The sequence below is a fragment of the Bemisia tabaci genome, chromosome 5 (assembly GCF_918797505.1).
Source record: "Bemisia tabaci chromosome 5, PGI_BMITA_v3".
Taxonomy (NCBI): Eukaryota; Metazoa; Arthropoda; class Insecta; order Hemiptera; family Aleyrodidae; genus Bemisia; species Bemisia tabaci.
The window spans coordinates 11,981,997-11,998,906 of NC_092797.1; the positions used below are offsets into that span (position 1 = coordinate 11,981,997).

A 16,910-nucleotide genomic window follows, 5' to 3' on the forward strand; every position below is an offset into this window, starting at 1 on the left:
TCTTAGTGGTGAATGAATATCCTATTGGACGTATTTCTATCAAACAGAACTATGTGCATTATGACGTGAGCAATATTACGCACATATTCTTATGGGTCTCAGGGCTCATGTCTTAATGCACATAGTTCCGTTTGGCAGAAATACGTTCGATTGTTCATTCATTTCTCACGTATGTTCAAATTACAATTTTATCTTGGCTTTATATGGCTGCAATTTACATTATTTCAATGGGGAAATTAAGAAATATAGATGGCAGCAATTCTTAAACTTTTAGGTTAGACGTCATGCACCTTTTCATACCTACTCAAGGCATGAAATAGACTATATTTTGCAATTAGGAACTACAATCTCTGGCTCATGTGTAAAAAAACATATGTCTGTGAGGGACCTAATGGTACATACGTTGTTTTTGAACTGAGGTAGACATTTTAGTCCCTAATTGCAAAATGTAGTCCAAATATGATTCGAGTCAGAAATGACTATCCAACAAATTCTCCAGCTTACATTCCGGCTTAAATTTAGCGTGATTTGCGAAAAGTCAAATTTTTGCTACTCTGACAAAAGAGCGCATCGGCATTTCGAGATAAGCCGTATTGTCCAAGTGACTCTATGTATTCCAGGAATTTTGAGAAAATTGAGATATACCTTAACATTAGGAGAATGAAGCTAACGCATTGACTGATGCAATAGACACTCTACTCGAAAAAATGTACTTTACTTTACGATTCGAAACTACAATTTCTGACTCATCGTTAAAAAGTCTTATGTGCACAAGGAACCTAATGGTGTGCACATCAGTTGTTTCTAAACTGAGACAGGCATTTCACAAATAATTCCCAATTGCAAAATGTAATCCAAACACTGAAAAAAAAAATTCTCGGCGTTTTTACCACGGTCCTTTGGTACCTTTACCATCTCACTTTTTTTTACCAATTATTGGTAATTTTACCATGACAGACTGGTAAGCTTACCTAAAAACGGGTATTTTTACTGTTTTTTTTCAGCTGAGAATACCAGTTTTATTGGTAATCAATTGCCGGTAACTTTGCCATTTTATCTCGGTAATTCTACCACAGTCGATAAAAAATATTGGCGTTTTTACCGGGGTCCAGTAAAATTACCGAGAAAGTCAATAATTTTACCGAGATTTCTCGGTAAAATCACCAATTCCATAAATGGTAGTTTACCAAGAAAAAACTGGGATCAAATAGAACCCTGAATTCTTGGTAATTTTACCCTTTTCTTAGTAAATACACCGAGATTTTTTTTTCAGTGAATGATGGAAAGTTGTATGAGATATTCCAAAATTCCCATTTTCTATATTTTCGTGTTCTGAAACATGTTTCAGGGCCCCAGGAGGAGGAGCAGGACCCGGCGGCGGAGGAGGGGCCGGTCCCGAGGGCCGGGGCGGCGGCATCGTCTCGATCGGCTCGGTGCGGGTCCGGCTGACACCGAGCCCCCAGAAAGTGGCGCGCTCTGGGGGCGGCGAGGGGCAAGACTGCTGCTGCGGCGTCCCGTGGCCCCGCGCGGGCCCTTCGCGTCCCCACGCTAATAATAGCCGGGCGCAGGCTGCAGCCCCGACGGTGTCGCCGCTGCCGACGCCAGTATACCGGAGCAGCTTGCAATGGACGCAGCACACGAGTGCGAGCGGGTTAGGTGATGTGAAGTGCCCGCGCAGTCGCCCCCCGGAGTGGTCATCGTCAGCCAACGGCGGCACCCTGGAGCGGCTCCAGCGCTTCCGCCTCGGGGGCGGCAGCGAGCGGGGCGCGCGCGGAGGCCCCGCCGGCAGCGCCGCCAAGAAGAGCGGCGGCGCCCACAAGAAGAAACCGCGGAGCTCCGACAAAGCCGAGCGCCTCCGCGAGCTCACCGAGAAGCTCAAGCTCCCCTCGAGCAAGCAAGTCGCGGCGACAGACGCGAGTGCCGTGCCCGTCCAGGATGTCTTCGAGTGCGTGCGTGTCCCCAAACCGGAGCCGGTCATGAGCACCACCTACACGCAGCGGACCATCCCCTTCCGGAGTGCCTCCTTCACGCAAATGGACTACAGCCCCGAGCCCTCCACCTCCGAGACTTCCCCCCAGTCCAAGTTGTCCCTCATCCCGCAGGCGACGGCGCGTCTTCTGGGTCGCCGCTTCGGGAGTCAGTCCTTCGAGTCCTCGATCGACGAGCCCGAGGAGTCCTGCTCTAAGGACCTCCCGCCTCAACCGCCCAAGCGGAACAAGCACCGTGTCCCCAAGGTGGACCACTGCACCCAGACGGTCGATGAGGAGCCGAACCAGGCCACTGCGATCGCCCCCAAGTCTAAGATCCGACCACCCGCCCAGCTCAACAAGCAGCTGTCTTTGAACTCCAACCTGGAGAAGCTGGACACTTTCTTGAACGAGCTGATCGGGATCAAGATGGAGTACGAGGATAAGTACGCGCGGCCGGCGGATAAATCGAAGAAAGCGCGGAGCATCGGGAATATCAGTGCGTTGGTGGATAACAAGCTCGGGAAAATCCGCAAGAGTGATGGTGATAGCAACAATAACGTGAGTTTCCCCAAGTCTGACGTGACGAGTAATAATAACGGTTCTAATCCCACCAGTAGTAGTAATAATAATAACGATACCAAGGCTAGTAGTAATTATAGTTATGACGACACGAGTGACGATTTCGCGAGTAGTAATGTTAGCGGTGTCGACCTCAGCTTTTGCGGGAACGACACGATCAACAAAATCAGTGAAAGTGCAAGTACAGCCAGTGAGAATAAAGTGCGATGTGATACGGATAGTGAGAGCGCCAGTCGGAACCAATCGATGGACGAGGAGATCAAACTGCCCGCCATTTTGGGGGTCACCGGAGCCTCTAGTGTAAGCTTCGACGTCCCACCAGAGTCGATCGTGTCGAAGTGGTCCTTCAGTAAGAGCGAGTCGATCCCCGAATCCCCGGACGAGATCAAGACCGTCTGCCTCGAGGTTAAAAACGATTCGCTCGAGAAGAAAGACTCTGCTTCCTTCGATTCGGGTAGATCGGAGAGCAAGAGCTTGGAGTCCTCCCGCAGTCCGAGCGGGGAGGACAACGATAGCGGGAAACCGATATCGAGAACGGACACCATCCCCAGTCAAGTCACGGTCTACGTTACCTACGAAAAAGACGACAGCATCAGCGATGCGCCCAAAACCAACGATTCAACAGATCTGTCCGTGTCAATAACGGAGCCGGGTTCGCAGCCGTTGTTGAGCGATAGTTCCTTCCGGGATAGCCTCAAGCTCTCCAAAGACAGTAGCCTGGAGTCCAATTCGAACCTGAGCGACATCCACTGCCCGAAGACACCCGAGACCAAATACGAGCTACGGGATGTGGCCAGTCTCGAAGCGAACCCGGCCGCTAAAGAAGAACTACTCTCGCGGCTCCAGTTGCTGTCCGAACCGGACAAGCGAAGACCTAAACTAGTTGCGCAGAGCTCGGAAGAACGGGACGACGATGGGGTTATGTTCCGCTCCCCGAAGAGATTCGTCCTAACCCGGGCGGATTCCTTATCTGAGGGTGAGAGTGATGCGGGTGATCGGAGGCCAGTCACGCCGGCCAGTGACAGGGATTCGACGGCCTCGCCATCCCTTCTGGACCATCCCGACCACGAGCAGAAGAAACACCACCCCCACCATCATCACAACCACCACCATAATCACCACCATCACCATCCCCCGAAGATGTACGAGAAGCGGCCGCTGCGAGGCCCGTACGGCCAGATGCTCGAGGCCGAGATGAAACGCCCGGAGAGCACAACAGAGAAGCTGCACAAGCTCCACAGCAGTGAGGACTTGAAGTTCTTGATCAAAGAGTGCCTCAAGTTCCCACCCTCCGGGACCTCTAAACTCCGGGCGGTGGATGACTGTCACCTGAGGCGCTCGCATACGTCCCCCGGGGAGCAGGCCCACCGCGATCGCGCATCCCCTAAAAGGAAAGTCAGCGCCAACATCCCCTTTTCGCAGAGTTCGCTCGCGCCCTCCGCCGCCGAGGGGGGATTCGTCGTCCACCACCAGCGGACCACCTCGAGCCCCTCCCAACTGGAGGGTTGCTCCGCCGCCCCTAGTCAGCAGCTCCTGGCGCAGCTCCTCAAGGGTAGCTCCGAGCGGGGGTGCACCACCTTGCCCAGCCCTGTCTTTCCGGCCAACAATCTAGTCCAGAAGGTAAGCCACATCATTACATTAGTTTTAGAGTCGGGAGTGGTGGCATATTAGCAAAATGCAATTTTGACAGCGCTAAGCAGAGAGGACTTAAGTCACATCAGGTACTGCCAAGTTTAATTGAGCAATTTAATTTTTTACATGAAAACGGTTGATCGGATTTTTATGCAAGTTTCAGTGAATTCTATGCATGAAGCAAATACTTTAAAATTTTCGAAGGAATTCACACAAACATTCTTTTTGTAAAAAATTATATTGCCCATTGAAATTTGGCAATAGCTGATGCAGCTTGGTTTCTTTCTGCTAAACGCGATCCATTTAAGCGTATCACGGATGAAAGCGTCGATGAACATTTTTAATGAGATGATGTAGCTGAAATCAACCATATAAATTCCACGTCGCTTAACATTCTCCCCTGTTTTATATTTTCAACCGGAAAATGAAACAACGTAATACTTTTAAACATTCATGGCATTTTTCTTGGATTCGGAAAGATATCCTCACCTTCAAGGCAGAATATTTCAAAGCTTTTCGTCAATAGTATAATAAAACATGAAAGGAAATTGGGTGCCAAATAACGGTGCTAGATTGATTTGAGTTGAAAACTTAGAGTGAAACACCAAACAGGGTAAATATTAAAGCACCGAAAGATTTATTTCCCCATCAAAATATATGATATAATATATTTTTAAATGTTAACATTCATAAAATCAATTCATAAACGAGAGACAAGTGGTCGGTACTTAAATTAAAATAACAGAATTTTGTAAATTTTCTAAGTTTAGGGCCCTCCTGTATAAATACAGAGAATATTTGAGCGGTATTTGGACTGTAAAATTCGAATTCCTGGTGAGCGATTTCCCCAGAAAACATATTTTTCCGGAGCCTCTGCGTCAATTTAGCAATATTCAATTTTGGGGAGGGGAGTCTTGCGCCCTCCTTTTGGGTAGAATATTTTCAACAGGCTCGGGCCGATTGTGAATTTCTTAGTAGAGGTATAGTATGATATTTTCCCTATTCTCTGAATTTTATAAAAAATTGTCCAAATTGTGAAGGAAACCTCAACCTATAGGGTCATTCTCAATCAGGAATGGGCCGATTTTGGATATATTGGCAGAGGTTTAGGGTGAAATTTTCCGTGCTATAATTCTGAAACTATTCCGTAAATTTGATAGAAAAATTTCAAAAGTTTGAAGGGAACGTCAACTTATAAGATCACGCGACTTCCCTTTTATCTGCCGAGGGGGCCTACGCACTGGAAAAAAAAAAAAACACATTGGATCTAGAGTCCAGACTCCTAAAAACATCGACAAAAAAAAAATACTATTGATTCAATCAGATTTAAGCTTAAATCAAGAACCAAGCCTCTTAATTTGAGTGGATTTCCTTTTGATTTAAGCTTAAATCTGATTGAATCAAGAGTCCTTTTTCTTGTCAATTTTTTCAAGAGTCTGGACTCTAGATCCAATGTGTTTTTTTTCTAGTGCGGGTCTATGGAAGCCTCCGGGCAATGCTATTTGGATTCCTTAATGAAGACTTCATCCGATCAAAAATAATCGAGAAAAAAGCCTGAAACGAATGGTCTCTGACACCATGTTTATGTATTTTCAGTTTACTATTTTATTCACTTGACTACCCTCAATTGAAATCTTGTTTTGCTGAGAAGTCTCAAAATGGGAGCTGACGCACCGAATAGCGTCTGAATAAGATCAAAACAAGCTTGGAAGTGAGGTTATTAGACGCGTTGATTCAAACCCTATTCCAAGCAAACTTGGCCTGATAGAATTGGGTTGCCGTTTCTGTCGATCACAATTGAAACCGAGTGTAAAGAGCGTAACCCCGGCTTCATTGTCGGCGAAACACCTTCCGGAGCCATTCTCATGATATTATTCGCGGCCTCCTATTTACATTTCTATTTTAGGAAATCCTAAGTGCGATTATAAAACGGAGAGACTCGTTGCGACTGTGTTTCAGATGAAAACATGCTAACTCTCCGTGCCTTGACTCTCTCATGGTGATTCATCGTGCGTTGGGAAATCGTCCAAGAGTCCATAGAGAAAAAAAAGGAGGTGTTTGCATTTCGGGCATCTTGGAATTTTTCATAGAGTATCTATAGCTTTGATGACGTCATTGGGTACAGCGACGTTTTTATCCTGTCGATTTTCTTGGAAATGGTGTAATTTAAGGGAAAAAGTCATTCTATAAAAAGTGCTTGAAATTAAATAAAGAGTTGATTTAAGTAAAAAAATCGGACATTATGGTCCGTTTTTACAGCGTCAACATAACCCTCAACGAGCGTCTTGTTTACATTGATGACGTAGGTGGGTACAAATCCTCAAGATGCAAACACCTCCTTTTTTTTCTCTATGCCAAGAGTCCTGTTGATTCGGTGACCCGCCAAATTTTACGTCAGTCGCCGAAAAAAACTGGCGAGACAACGCGTTGCGAAATCTTGGGTAGCTCGGTCGCTCGGTGTTTTGAAATTTCCCGCCCTCGTCGGAAGCGAGGTACGGGGAAAGGGGGTTTGTGTGAAAAACCTCCCAAAGTTTTTACACACTGGTGACGTTACGGATGTGACGTCATTAGATGATGCTAGTTGTGACGTCAGTAGATGATGCTAGTCGGACGTCAATGCATTATGCTAATTGTGACGTCAATAGATGCTGCGTTGTTGATGTGCTAGTTGTGACGTCACTTCATGTTGATTGTCGTGACATCACTATAAAATTTCTCCTTCTTATCCTTTTTTTTAAATGCGAACTGAACCAGAACAATAATACAACCTCTTTCATAGGTATGATGAATTTTGAGAGTAAAATCAATTTCAGTGAGTCACTTTGCTTTTCTATATTATATTATTTTCATATAAGAGAATCGATACGATTTCATAATAGTCGGCGACAAAACTATATATATTTGTCCAAAGACCAATTTCTGCATAATTCCTGCAATTTTTCTGCAAAAAAAAACCAGTTTTTTCCGGTTCAGTTGAAGATTATGAAACAAGATTGATTAAACTGTGTTTTTCGAAGAGACAACTATTCGTGCTCTGCGGTATATTTCTTGACTATGTGGCAAAATTGAAGGCGAACCTGAAGTTGCTGATATTTATCATTAGGTTTACGCATCTATTACATTAGAAAGTTTTTGGAACGAGATTGTGTTTTTGAGAGATACAACTATTTGTACTCTGCGGTAGGCTTGTTGCCTATGTGGCCTATGAGGGGGAACCACAAGTAGATGACACCTACCATAAGGATCACGTATTGTCAATCAGTTTTATGCGAGTTCGAGGAGCGATACAAATGTCCGTTTTGTACATAGACAACTATTTGTGCTGCCCGATAAGTTTTTTACCTATATTCGAAAAAGTTGATAAGGAACCTCAATAATCAATGTACCAATGTATGGCTGACAGACCAAAAATGACTGGTTCATTTACGACAGTTAACGGTGTTCTATGTATACCACAGTATGGTTTCTAAACCAAAGATTTTTCTTATCGGACGTTACTTGAAAATTTTAACTCTTTCTTTTTTCGGTCCATTTCCTCCCTTCTTTTCCTCTTTTTCTCTCATAGGCGGATCCAGGGGGGCCTAGGGGGCGCACCCCCTCCCCCCCCCCGTTCGTCGGAAAAAAATGAGGAAGAACGAAGGAATGAACATAGGAAAGAAGAAGGAAATACGCTTACATTAATTGGTAATTATTCATAACGAAATTGACTCAAGCTGCATATTAGGTACCTCAAAAATTAAAAAATTTCTCGGAAAAGGCCGTCGGAACCCCCTTACGCCCCCCCCCCCCGTTAGAGGTGTTTGGATCCGCCTATGCTCTCTCTTTCTCCTTATTCTCCTCCTTGTTCTTTCTCTTACTTTTATTCATTTTCCCCCTTTTCCCGTTTCTTCTCGCCTCTCATTCTTTTCCCTTTTCAACCGAGAATAAACACTATTCTGACTTATTTTTTCGCAATACCCGCCGGCATCTTTTATTCATTCATCACTTGGTTGATGGGGATGGGCGAAGGAGCATCAATCGTTGGCACGCCCTCCGGTGCTTACTTTTACTCTAAACTATTAATTTTCCTCGCAATAACAATATTTACTAATTAAAAGAAAATAAAGCCCCCTCGAAGCCATCCATTCAATGGGCACATGTTACACCTGTATGTTGCGCGCTAATAATGAGTAATAATGAGACGGGAAGGAGAAGGCACTTGGTCCCCACGGCGTTGCCACATTTTGCACTAAATGCTCACAAATTCGCGTTATTTTAGTGAACAAAACAGACTATTTTTAAGAATCCCAACGATGCTATTTCAGGACGTTCAACTCAGCCCCGGTGGAGAAAACTCTGCGACGTTCTTGATGGATGGTAAAAAATGATTGTTCGATATTTTGACTAACAATCCACCACGAGCACGTGCGCTTCAGAAAGGGATTGGCAGATTTCCTCAATGGTACAGTCGTGGATTCTACCAGCCCTGCCGCACAGTGGATTGAGTCAATCAGAGAGATCGGACATAAAATTGACGTATTTATGCTGAATGGAACTATGTGCAAGTGGAAAGATGGGATGTGCTCGTTAGTTGTCGGGCCATAAGAATGAATGGGAATTATAAAGCGACAGTGACGTCAGCGGCAACTGCGAGAGAAACGACGATCGGGAAGGCGGTCTTTAACTCATGAGCCCTGTCCACAAGGATCTTGTTACATGCCCTCGGCCACAAGTTAGCGCTCAGTTCCTTTTCATTTAGTTGAAAATTCCGCTTTTCCATTTTCTCAAAAGGAACTACTGTACATAGATCAGTTTTTTCGAACAGAGTGCAATTACATTGTTGCTCCAGCAATTTTAGCCCCCAATATGGAAAGATAAAACTTACACTGGTACTGGAATATTTGCTATGAACCATAAGTACCTTCCTTTCTACCAAATTATAAACCAAATTATCTGATTACTGCGCAAAAATTATGGAAAGGGACTCATTCTTTTGATTCGCCTCAGAGGGAAAGGAATCAATCCCGTCAAGAGATCAGCGTACTAGAGTCGACTCGAACTTTTCAAAAATTTATGCACGACCCGTCATCAATTGAACGTATTTCTGTGTGAACGTGTATATCCACTTTTACATTCTTTCTTATCCAGCTTCCACGAGCACATCCCATCTTTCCACTTGCACATAGTTCCTTTTAGCATTGATACGTCCGAATTTTTGACTAAAACTGCAAATTTTGATGCTTATTTCGTCACATTTTAAATTTTGAAGGGTGCTTTTCAAAGAAAATTTTACGAGGAGCCAATGGAGCCACTTTGAGAACCTCAAAGTTTTGTATTAACGGAGTTATAAGCTTTCAAAGTTTCCAAAGTTTGTCCGACTTTTTCGACTGACTCGATCCACTGTGTGCCGTTACGAGCGGACGCGTTGATTGAGAGAATGAGGAACGATGCGAACGGAGTGGAAACGTCAAGCGTGAATTTTGTCGCTCTTTTCGCGCAAAAAAAGAGAGCTTAGTTGCGGCCCCACTCACGTTTTAATTAGATCTCCCGTGGTTTTTTCTGGAGGAGAAGAAAAATATTCCCCTCTCGGTACGTTTTAACGAACCCACGCATCTACATACTGACGGACGGAATCTTTCAGAGGTGGAGAAACAACGAGAACCAACAAAGGGCAATTTTCTCTGCCCCCGGGCGTGGCGCGGCGGACACACGCACTTAAATTGAGACGGTGGAGTTGTGGTGAGCGATGAGCTCCCGAGTTCGTTACACCGAAGCGAACGTGGTCTGATTTTTTAAATTGATAGACAAAGCGATAGGCAAAGAAGACGGAAGGAATATAAAGCGATCCTATTTCTTGAAATTGGTGGGTCCTATAGACTAGGGGCGTAAATGATGGATTAACTTTAGGGTCTGTCGTGGGTTGTCGTTAGTTAGTCTATTACCTACCTCCTTTGTCCATTGCAACCACCCGCTTCCTTCTACCTAGGATCCCTCCATATCCTTTGAAATTGATAGACAATTCGATAGAAATTAAAGACAGAGGGGAAATGGGGCGATCCCCTGGTGGAGGCAGGTGGCTGCGATGAACAAAGGAGGTAAGCAATACTAACTAACTAACACTAACTAACGGCAACCGATAAGCAGCCCCATAGTTAGTCCATCATTTTCCCCTTAGTCTAGCAGAAGCACCCGTTTTAACCAATAGGATCCCTCTATTTATCTTTTGTCTTCTTCATCTATAGCTAGGTCTATAAATTCAAATAATCAGCCCGCATGGGTCTTGTGAACGGCACGGTGTTTGTTCCTTTATAACACGGTAATAGCAAAGCAAATACTATTGCAGAGCGAATTGAGAAATCAAGTTCGCCTTCAACTCGATGGATACAATTTGAGCGGCTCAGGAGTTGAAATAGTTGTATCACGCATTGTGGTTTAGAGCGATGTGCGAGAGCCGAGTAATTTCATCGTAATCTTAGTGTTTTTAATGACGATCGCAGCAAAACTTCCAATAACTTTTACTCAAATCTCTTCGCAGAAAAATGTTTTGATTTTGACATCGAGATAAGTTGCAAGAGCCACTCAGAGAGAAAATTCAACATAAAAGTTTGGTTAATATTGATAGTGCAACTCAAAATAACTCAAGTCTTCGGTTGATTATGGAGTCTCTCGGTCTCCTCATGGTTTGCTGCGTTAAATTCTGCACAAACTGTTCCAAAAGCAACACAAAATTTGGGTTGCTTTGTGTTACGCTTCCTACATTAACCAAAAGTAACACAAATATTTTTTTCAGTGTAGAATGTAGTGCTGCTCTCGTGCTCATATCCGAAAATAAATAAAAACGACAGTCGGAAATAAAATTAGCCCTCACTTCGATGGATATAATTTAAGCGACTCAGGAGTGGTAGTCCTGGCGATTCTGGCCTAATTTTCGACGAGATCGCAAATTTTCAACTCTCAGTGTTGGTCACGGTAATTCAAAGATTTTGTCAATGTAACAAAAAGAAATGATCAACGTAACCCGAAGGTTCGATCAATGTAACTCAAAAATTTAGTCATCGAAACCCCAAAAATTGGTCAATGTGGCCCAAAGAAAAACCACACTAAAAAAAAGGTGCTTGGCTCAAGCATGAAGATTCTTGAATTTGCCGCTGAGAATTTTTTTCATCTTGATTTAAGCTGAAATTTTCTTAATGCAAGAAAAATAAGGCTTGGTTTAAGCAAAAAAGCAGTTTATATTAAGCAGCAAAATTCTTGATTTAAGAAAAAATACTTCTTGGCGGCAAACTTAAGATTCTTTTTTTTTCCAGTGCAATTGTGAGCAAAAACTATTGACTGCACGTTTAGGTTACTTTAAGTTCTTCTCCCCATATTAACACAAAATGTTTCCTCTTCATACCGTGTACCCTTAATGAAAACCGCTCCACTGAAAACGTTTCCTCCTGACATTAAGGTCTCATCTCGAGTTGACTGGTGACTAATTAAAAGTTTTTCCCAGAGCACTGAATAAAAATTCTCGGCGTTTTTACAAAGGTCCGTTGGTACCTTTACCATCTCACTTTTTTTTACTAATTATTGGTAATTTTACCAAGACAGACTGGTAAGTTTACCTAAAAACCGGTATTTTTACTGTTTTTCCGGTGAGAATACCACTTTTATTGGTAATCAATTCTCGGTAACTTTGCCATTTTATCTCGGCAACTCTACCACAGTCGATAAAAAATATTGGCGTTTTAACAAAGGTCCAGTAAAATTACCGAGAAAGCTCAATAATGTTACCGAGATTTCTCGGTAAAATTACCAATTCCATAAATGGTAATTTTACCAAGAAAAAACTGGGATCAAAAAGAGCCCTGAATTCTTGGTAATTTTACCCTTTTCTTAGTAAATACACCGAGATTTTTTTTTTCAGTGATACCGCGTACCTCACTACTTAATGAAAACCGCTCCACTGAAAACGTTTCCTCCTGACATTAAGGTCTCATCTCGAGTGGACTGGTGACTAATTAAAAGTTTTTCCTGGAGACGGGTCGTTTTTTGAGACCTACCACCGTGCTGGAGGCCACGTGCGCTGCACGGCGCGACGTGGACGTGACGAAGCCCGAGTCCGCGACGCAGTGCAACGGCGAACGGCGGACGGCGCTGGTTTGTTTTGGATTTATTTTAAGCGCCTTCGTCTTTGTATTTGTGTCAGGCATCGAGGGAGTCAAGTTTACCCGGAGACAAAGACGGGACCGGAGCAGCGCTCGCGATGATCCTGACCCGCGGACATCATTGAAATCGATAGACAAAGTGATAGACAAAGGAGGCAAAGGGAGGATTGAGCGATCCTATCGGTTGGAGCGAGTAGTTTTTATTCACTTGCACTGGAAAAAAAACACATTGGATTTAGAGTCCAGACTCTTGAAAACATCGACAAGAAAATGGACTCTTGATTCAATCGGATTTTCGCTTGAATCAAAACGAAAACCGCTTAAATTAAGAGGCTTGGTTCTTGATTTAAGCTTGATTATGATTGAATCAAGAGTACTTTTTCTTGTCAATGTTTTTAAGAGTCTGGACTCTAGATCCAATGTGTTTTTTTCCAGTGTAGGAAAAAGGGTGAAATAACCACAGGGTCTCTCGTGGTTTGCCGTTAGTCAGTCTATTACTTTCCTCCTTTGTCCACTGTAATCACCCGCTTCCATCAAATGGATCCGATTTTTCTTGGTATTATTTGTCTATCGCTCTGTCCATAGTTTTGTCTATAGCTTCGTCTATAAATTTCAATAATCAGCCTACTGTTGAGCTGTCGCTCCTTCTTCATATTGATTGTGTTTACTGCAGGCTGGTTATTGAAATTAATAGACAAAGCGGTAGGCAAAGAATACATATAGCAAGAATACATATATGGAGCGATCCTATTGATTGAAATGGTTAAGGGAGAAAATGATTAACTACCTAACTAAAGGGTCTCTTGTGGGTTGCCGTTAGTTAGACCATTACTTACCTCCTTTGTCCATTGCAACCGCCCACTTCCACCAATAGGATCCGTTTTTTCTTTGTATTTTTTATCTATAACTTTATCTGCCGATTTCGATAATCAGTCTACTGTCTTAAGAAAGTATATTAAAATTAGCCACTAAATAGATTAAAAATCAACCATCACAATGAGACAACCTGGATTCGTCATGTAAAGAAAAGAGTTTCTCTTTGCGCCTTCAATTACTCGAATAGGCAATTTGCGCTCCCAGCAGTTAAAACAGTTGTTGCGAGCCCCTTGCGTTGCGATGTGCGATTTTATGCGACTGAAGTCTGCGCCGTTGATTGTGCCTCTTTGTCAATTACTTTGCACATCAAATTCAGTATTCAGCCCGCGGAATTCGACAACTTCTTTCGAGATGAAGTCTTTTTAAGTGGTTCGTTAAGGGAAATAGCGGGGGCCTCTACTATTCAACTTACGCCCGTGTAGAATACCTTTATATTTTTAAGGAAAGTATGGGCCACCGAATCTTATGGAGATCCTTGAGAACCGTAAAAATTACCACAACACGTATCGTGTCTTAATGAAACATAACGCTCGTAATTAAGTAAAAGATATTGTTCGAAGTTTTTATACAACACTCTGCGGTAGATATAGAGAAATGTGTGGAAATTCCAAAAAAAAATGACCAATGATTATCCTTTGAGAAAAAACGTAACAAGAAATCTGCGACGGGGACGTCCATAATATTAGGCAATTTTTTGACTTTCCGACTCCTCCATCTTATGTAAGGCATCAATCAAGCATCCCTAATGTAACTTTTGACCCATATTATAGGTACCTCTACAATTCCCGCCCACTAATCGCGAATTGGTGATTCTTGTTGGTCAAATTACATCCTGCATAAAAGAACTTCTAATGTGGCTAATTTTATTTGCAAAATACGTGCCATCTGATTCACTGTGCAGATAGGTCATTTCATAGATGAGCCAGAGATAGTAGTAAAATTTAGCAAAATGGTCTAGTTCATAAAACTTTTGCTCCTCCATTTAACTCCATTTTGACTTTGACGTCAAAAAAGTTGGTTTTGATGATTATATAAAGAGTGGCAAAATATTCGCAAAATTATAAAAGATGTTTTAAAATTTTCCAAAATCCCTCTCCTCCCCCGCAGAATGTCGCGCCCCTAGGCTATAGCCTACGTAGCCCAACGGCTGGAGGCGGAGTCGATAAACATCGATTGTTTCACATATATTTAAATGGACAAAGCCCAGAGTTGCCAATTTCCAAGACTCTCGTCTACACGCGCGGTATTCATTCATGGCAAGTCTTAAATTCCCTACACATCAGACAATGTGAACGGCGAATCGGGCGATCCTCCCTCAATTCGGCAACCCTGCGGGAAACTGATGCCGGGCAGACTGGGAGTGCGCCACGGCATCGACACGCCACGCCGCGGCGCACCGTGCCGCGGGCCGAAATAGGTCATTCCTCGATAAACATACCATGCTTCGAGGATCGTATTTTTACAACCCATTTATCCGTAAAGAACCACGCATTACCGCACCCTCCGGCTCCGGGCCCGCTTAAACGTTAGCCCAACGACAGTCCTGACGCACGCATCCGGGGGCGGGTGGGGGTGGGCTCCACCGCGGGGACTTCTCACGTTTTCTCCGGTCCATCCACAAGCGCCATCTTGGGAGGGGGCGTTCGTAAAGGGTGGGGAACCCTTCACTTAGAATTTTAAAGTTGACCTATATATTGAACAATTTGGGTCAATGGACCACTAGACAAGGAGAATTTAACATAGGCGGATCCAGACACCTCGAACGGGAGGGGGTGTAAGGGGAATCTGGGGGGCTTCCCAGGAAGATTTTCAAAATTTTAAAGCATCTAAAATGCAGTTTGAGTCAAATTTGTCATAAATAATTACCAAATCTAATTTTTCCTTCTTCTTTTCCCTTTTCCTCCCTTTTTTTTGATCCCTGTCTCTTCCTCCTCCTTTTTGCCCTTCCCCGAGATTTGTCTAAAGTGATACTCCTAGCTTTTAACTGGACATTGGTTCCCTTTGAGATAATTTGCGTCAATCTTGATGCTTTTCAGAGATTTATTTATTTTCCCTGGCATTTTAGCTCTTCAAAAAATTTAGCCCCTCCTAATAAGGTTTGATGGCAATGGCGCAATACCCCCTTCCCCTCCTTGCGTATTATTTTAAATTCCAGACAAGTTTAGCTTCCATATTTTGAGACCGGTCCCAGACGTTCTGTTGGTTTGTTTTCCATCTTTAAATGATTCTATCGCTTCTTGACCGCTTCGCAGTCCAATACCTTGAAATGCTTCGCCCTACAGGCGTTATGCGTTAATCGTTATTGCTCATACGATTTCACATTTTAGAGTAAGATATGCCGAAAATTTTAAAATATTGCGTTCGAGGCATTATTTTGAAAAGATCATAATCGCACTACGTATTTCTTCCCTGTGAAACTCCTCTGAATGAGGTAGGCCTAGATCATAATATCGGGAGGGGAGCTCTTGAAGGGGAAAATGGAAATGTAGAGCATGAGTGAGAACAATTTCGGGGTTTCCAGGGCCCGAGAGCTCATATACGTTGGATCCTGTTTCAAAGGTGATCCGGCCCGACTCAAGGGTAAAAAGCTCGGCAAGTGTTCCTACGGGTGTTGAAACTTTCAAGGTTGACAGCACAGGATAATTGTTTACCTGGTACCACGACTCACCGGTTTTGAACTTCAAAAGCTGTTGCGCTATGATTTCACGATAGACCTACTTTTGACTCATCCTTTCTCAGATTTACGGAGCCGCCTCCAGAAAATCCATCCTTTCTCAGCTTGTTCAAGAACTTCTCTGTTGGGATTCTCTTCGAATCGACGGTGAAACTTTGCCAGCTTTTTCTTATGAAGTGATAAAGAAATCGGATGAGGGTAATTTCAGTAGTTTAAGGCTAATTTTTCGCTCCATAAAGTGTATTGTTGTCGGCGGTTTCATGATCCAACAATTCCAAACGCAATATTTTTTGGCACCCTCTAAGGCGCGGTTGACAGGAGTACCTCCTCCCTTATCTGCAAGTCTACAAAGGGTTTGGTGGTTTATCCCTGGTGGTCTTGGCAAAGGCTGCATAAAGAAACTTCATAATCTTCGGGCCACTTAACATTCTCTAAAACAGAGAAAACGCCACATGATTTCTTTTCAAAATCTTACGTAGGAAAACCCTCACAATGCGAAGTTTGTGAATCAATTCCTTTACAAGAGATTAACAAATACTTTTTACAGAACTTTTGAATTTTCACGATCAAATAGAAGCTAAGCGTATAGCACCATTTTTACCTTTTTCCATATTAATCAATGCTAATCCTATACTTACATCTAGGTACAAGTTCTTTAGGAATAGATTTTCGAGATTCGTTTTTCTCGTGAAATTTTGAAGAAGTATTTGCACATCAGTGTTTTAATTTATATCTTGTCTGATGACCAATTTTTTCAAAGGAAAACATGCGAGACGTATGTCCTTTTCCTGAAGTTAAAATAACGTGTCATTCTGAAATTTATGAATCATTTACAGACAAAATTAAGTCGCAACGCACGGCGCATGATGCGAAGTTGAAAGTGACGCCTGAATACAACTATTTGTACTCAACGGATGTCCGTGTTGCATATCTGAAAAACTGAAGGCACTTAGGTTCCTTTTATGTCAATTTCTATTTACAACTTTTACAACTCGCTGCTCTAGGAATTGCCGTAATGCATATCCAATTCGATAGACTGAAGGCAATCTG

The 16,910-nt window shown here is 43.1% G+C and overlaps 1 protein-coding gene across 1 annotated transcript in view; it reads left to right on the forward strand.

Moving 5' to 3' along the window:
* LOC109042209 (uncharacterized) overlaps window positions 1-16,910 on the forward strand; it is a 129,799-nt gene that overhangs the window by 16,563 nt on the left and 96,326 nt on the right. Inside the window, exon 3 of the mRNA XM_019058844.2 lies at window positions 1,349-4,169. Coding sequence (XP_018914389.2) covers window positions 1,349-4,169 — 2,821 coding nt within the window. The remainder of the gene's footprint in view (window positions 1-1,348; window positions 4,170-16,910) is intronic.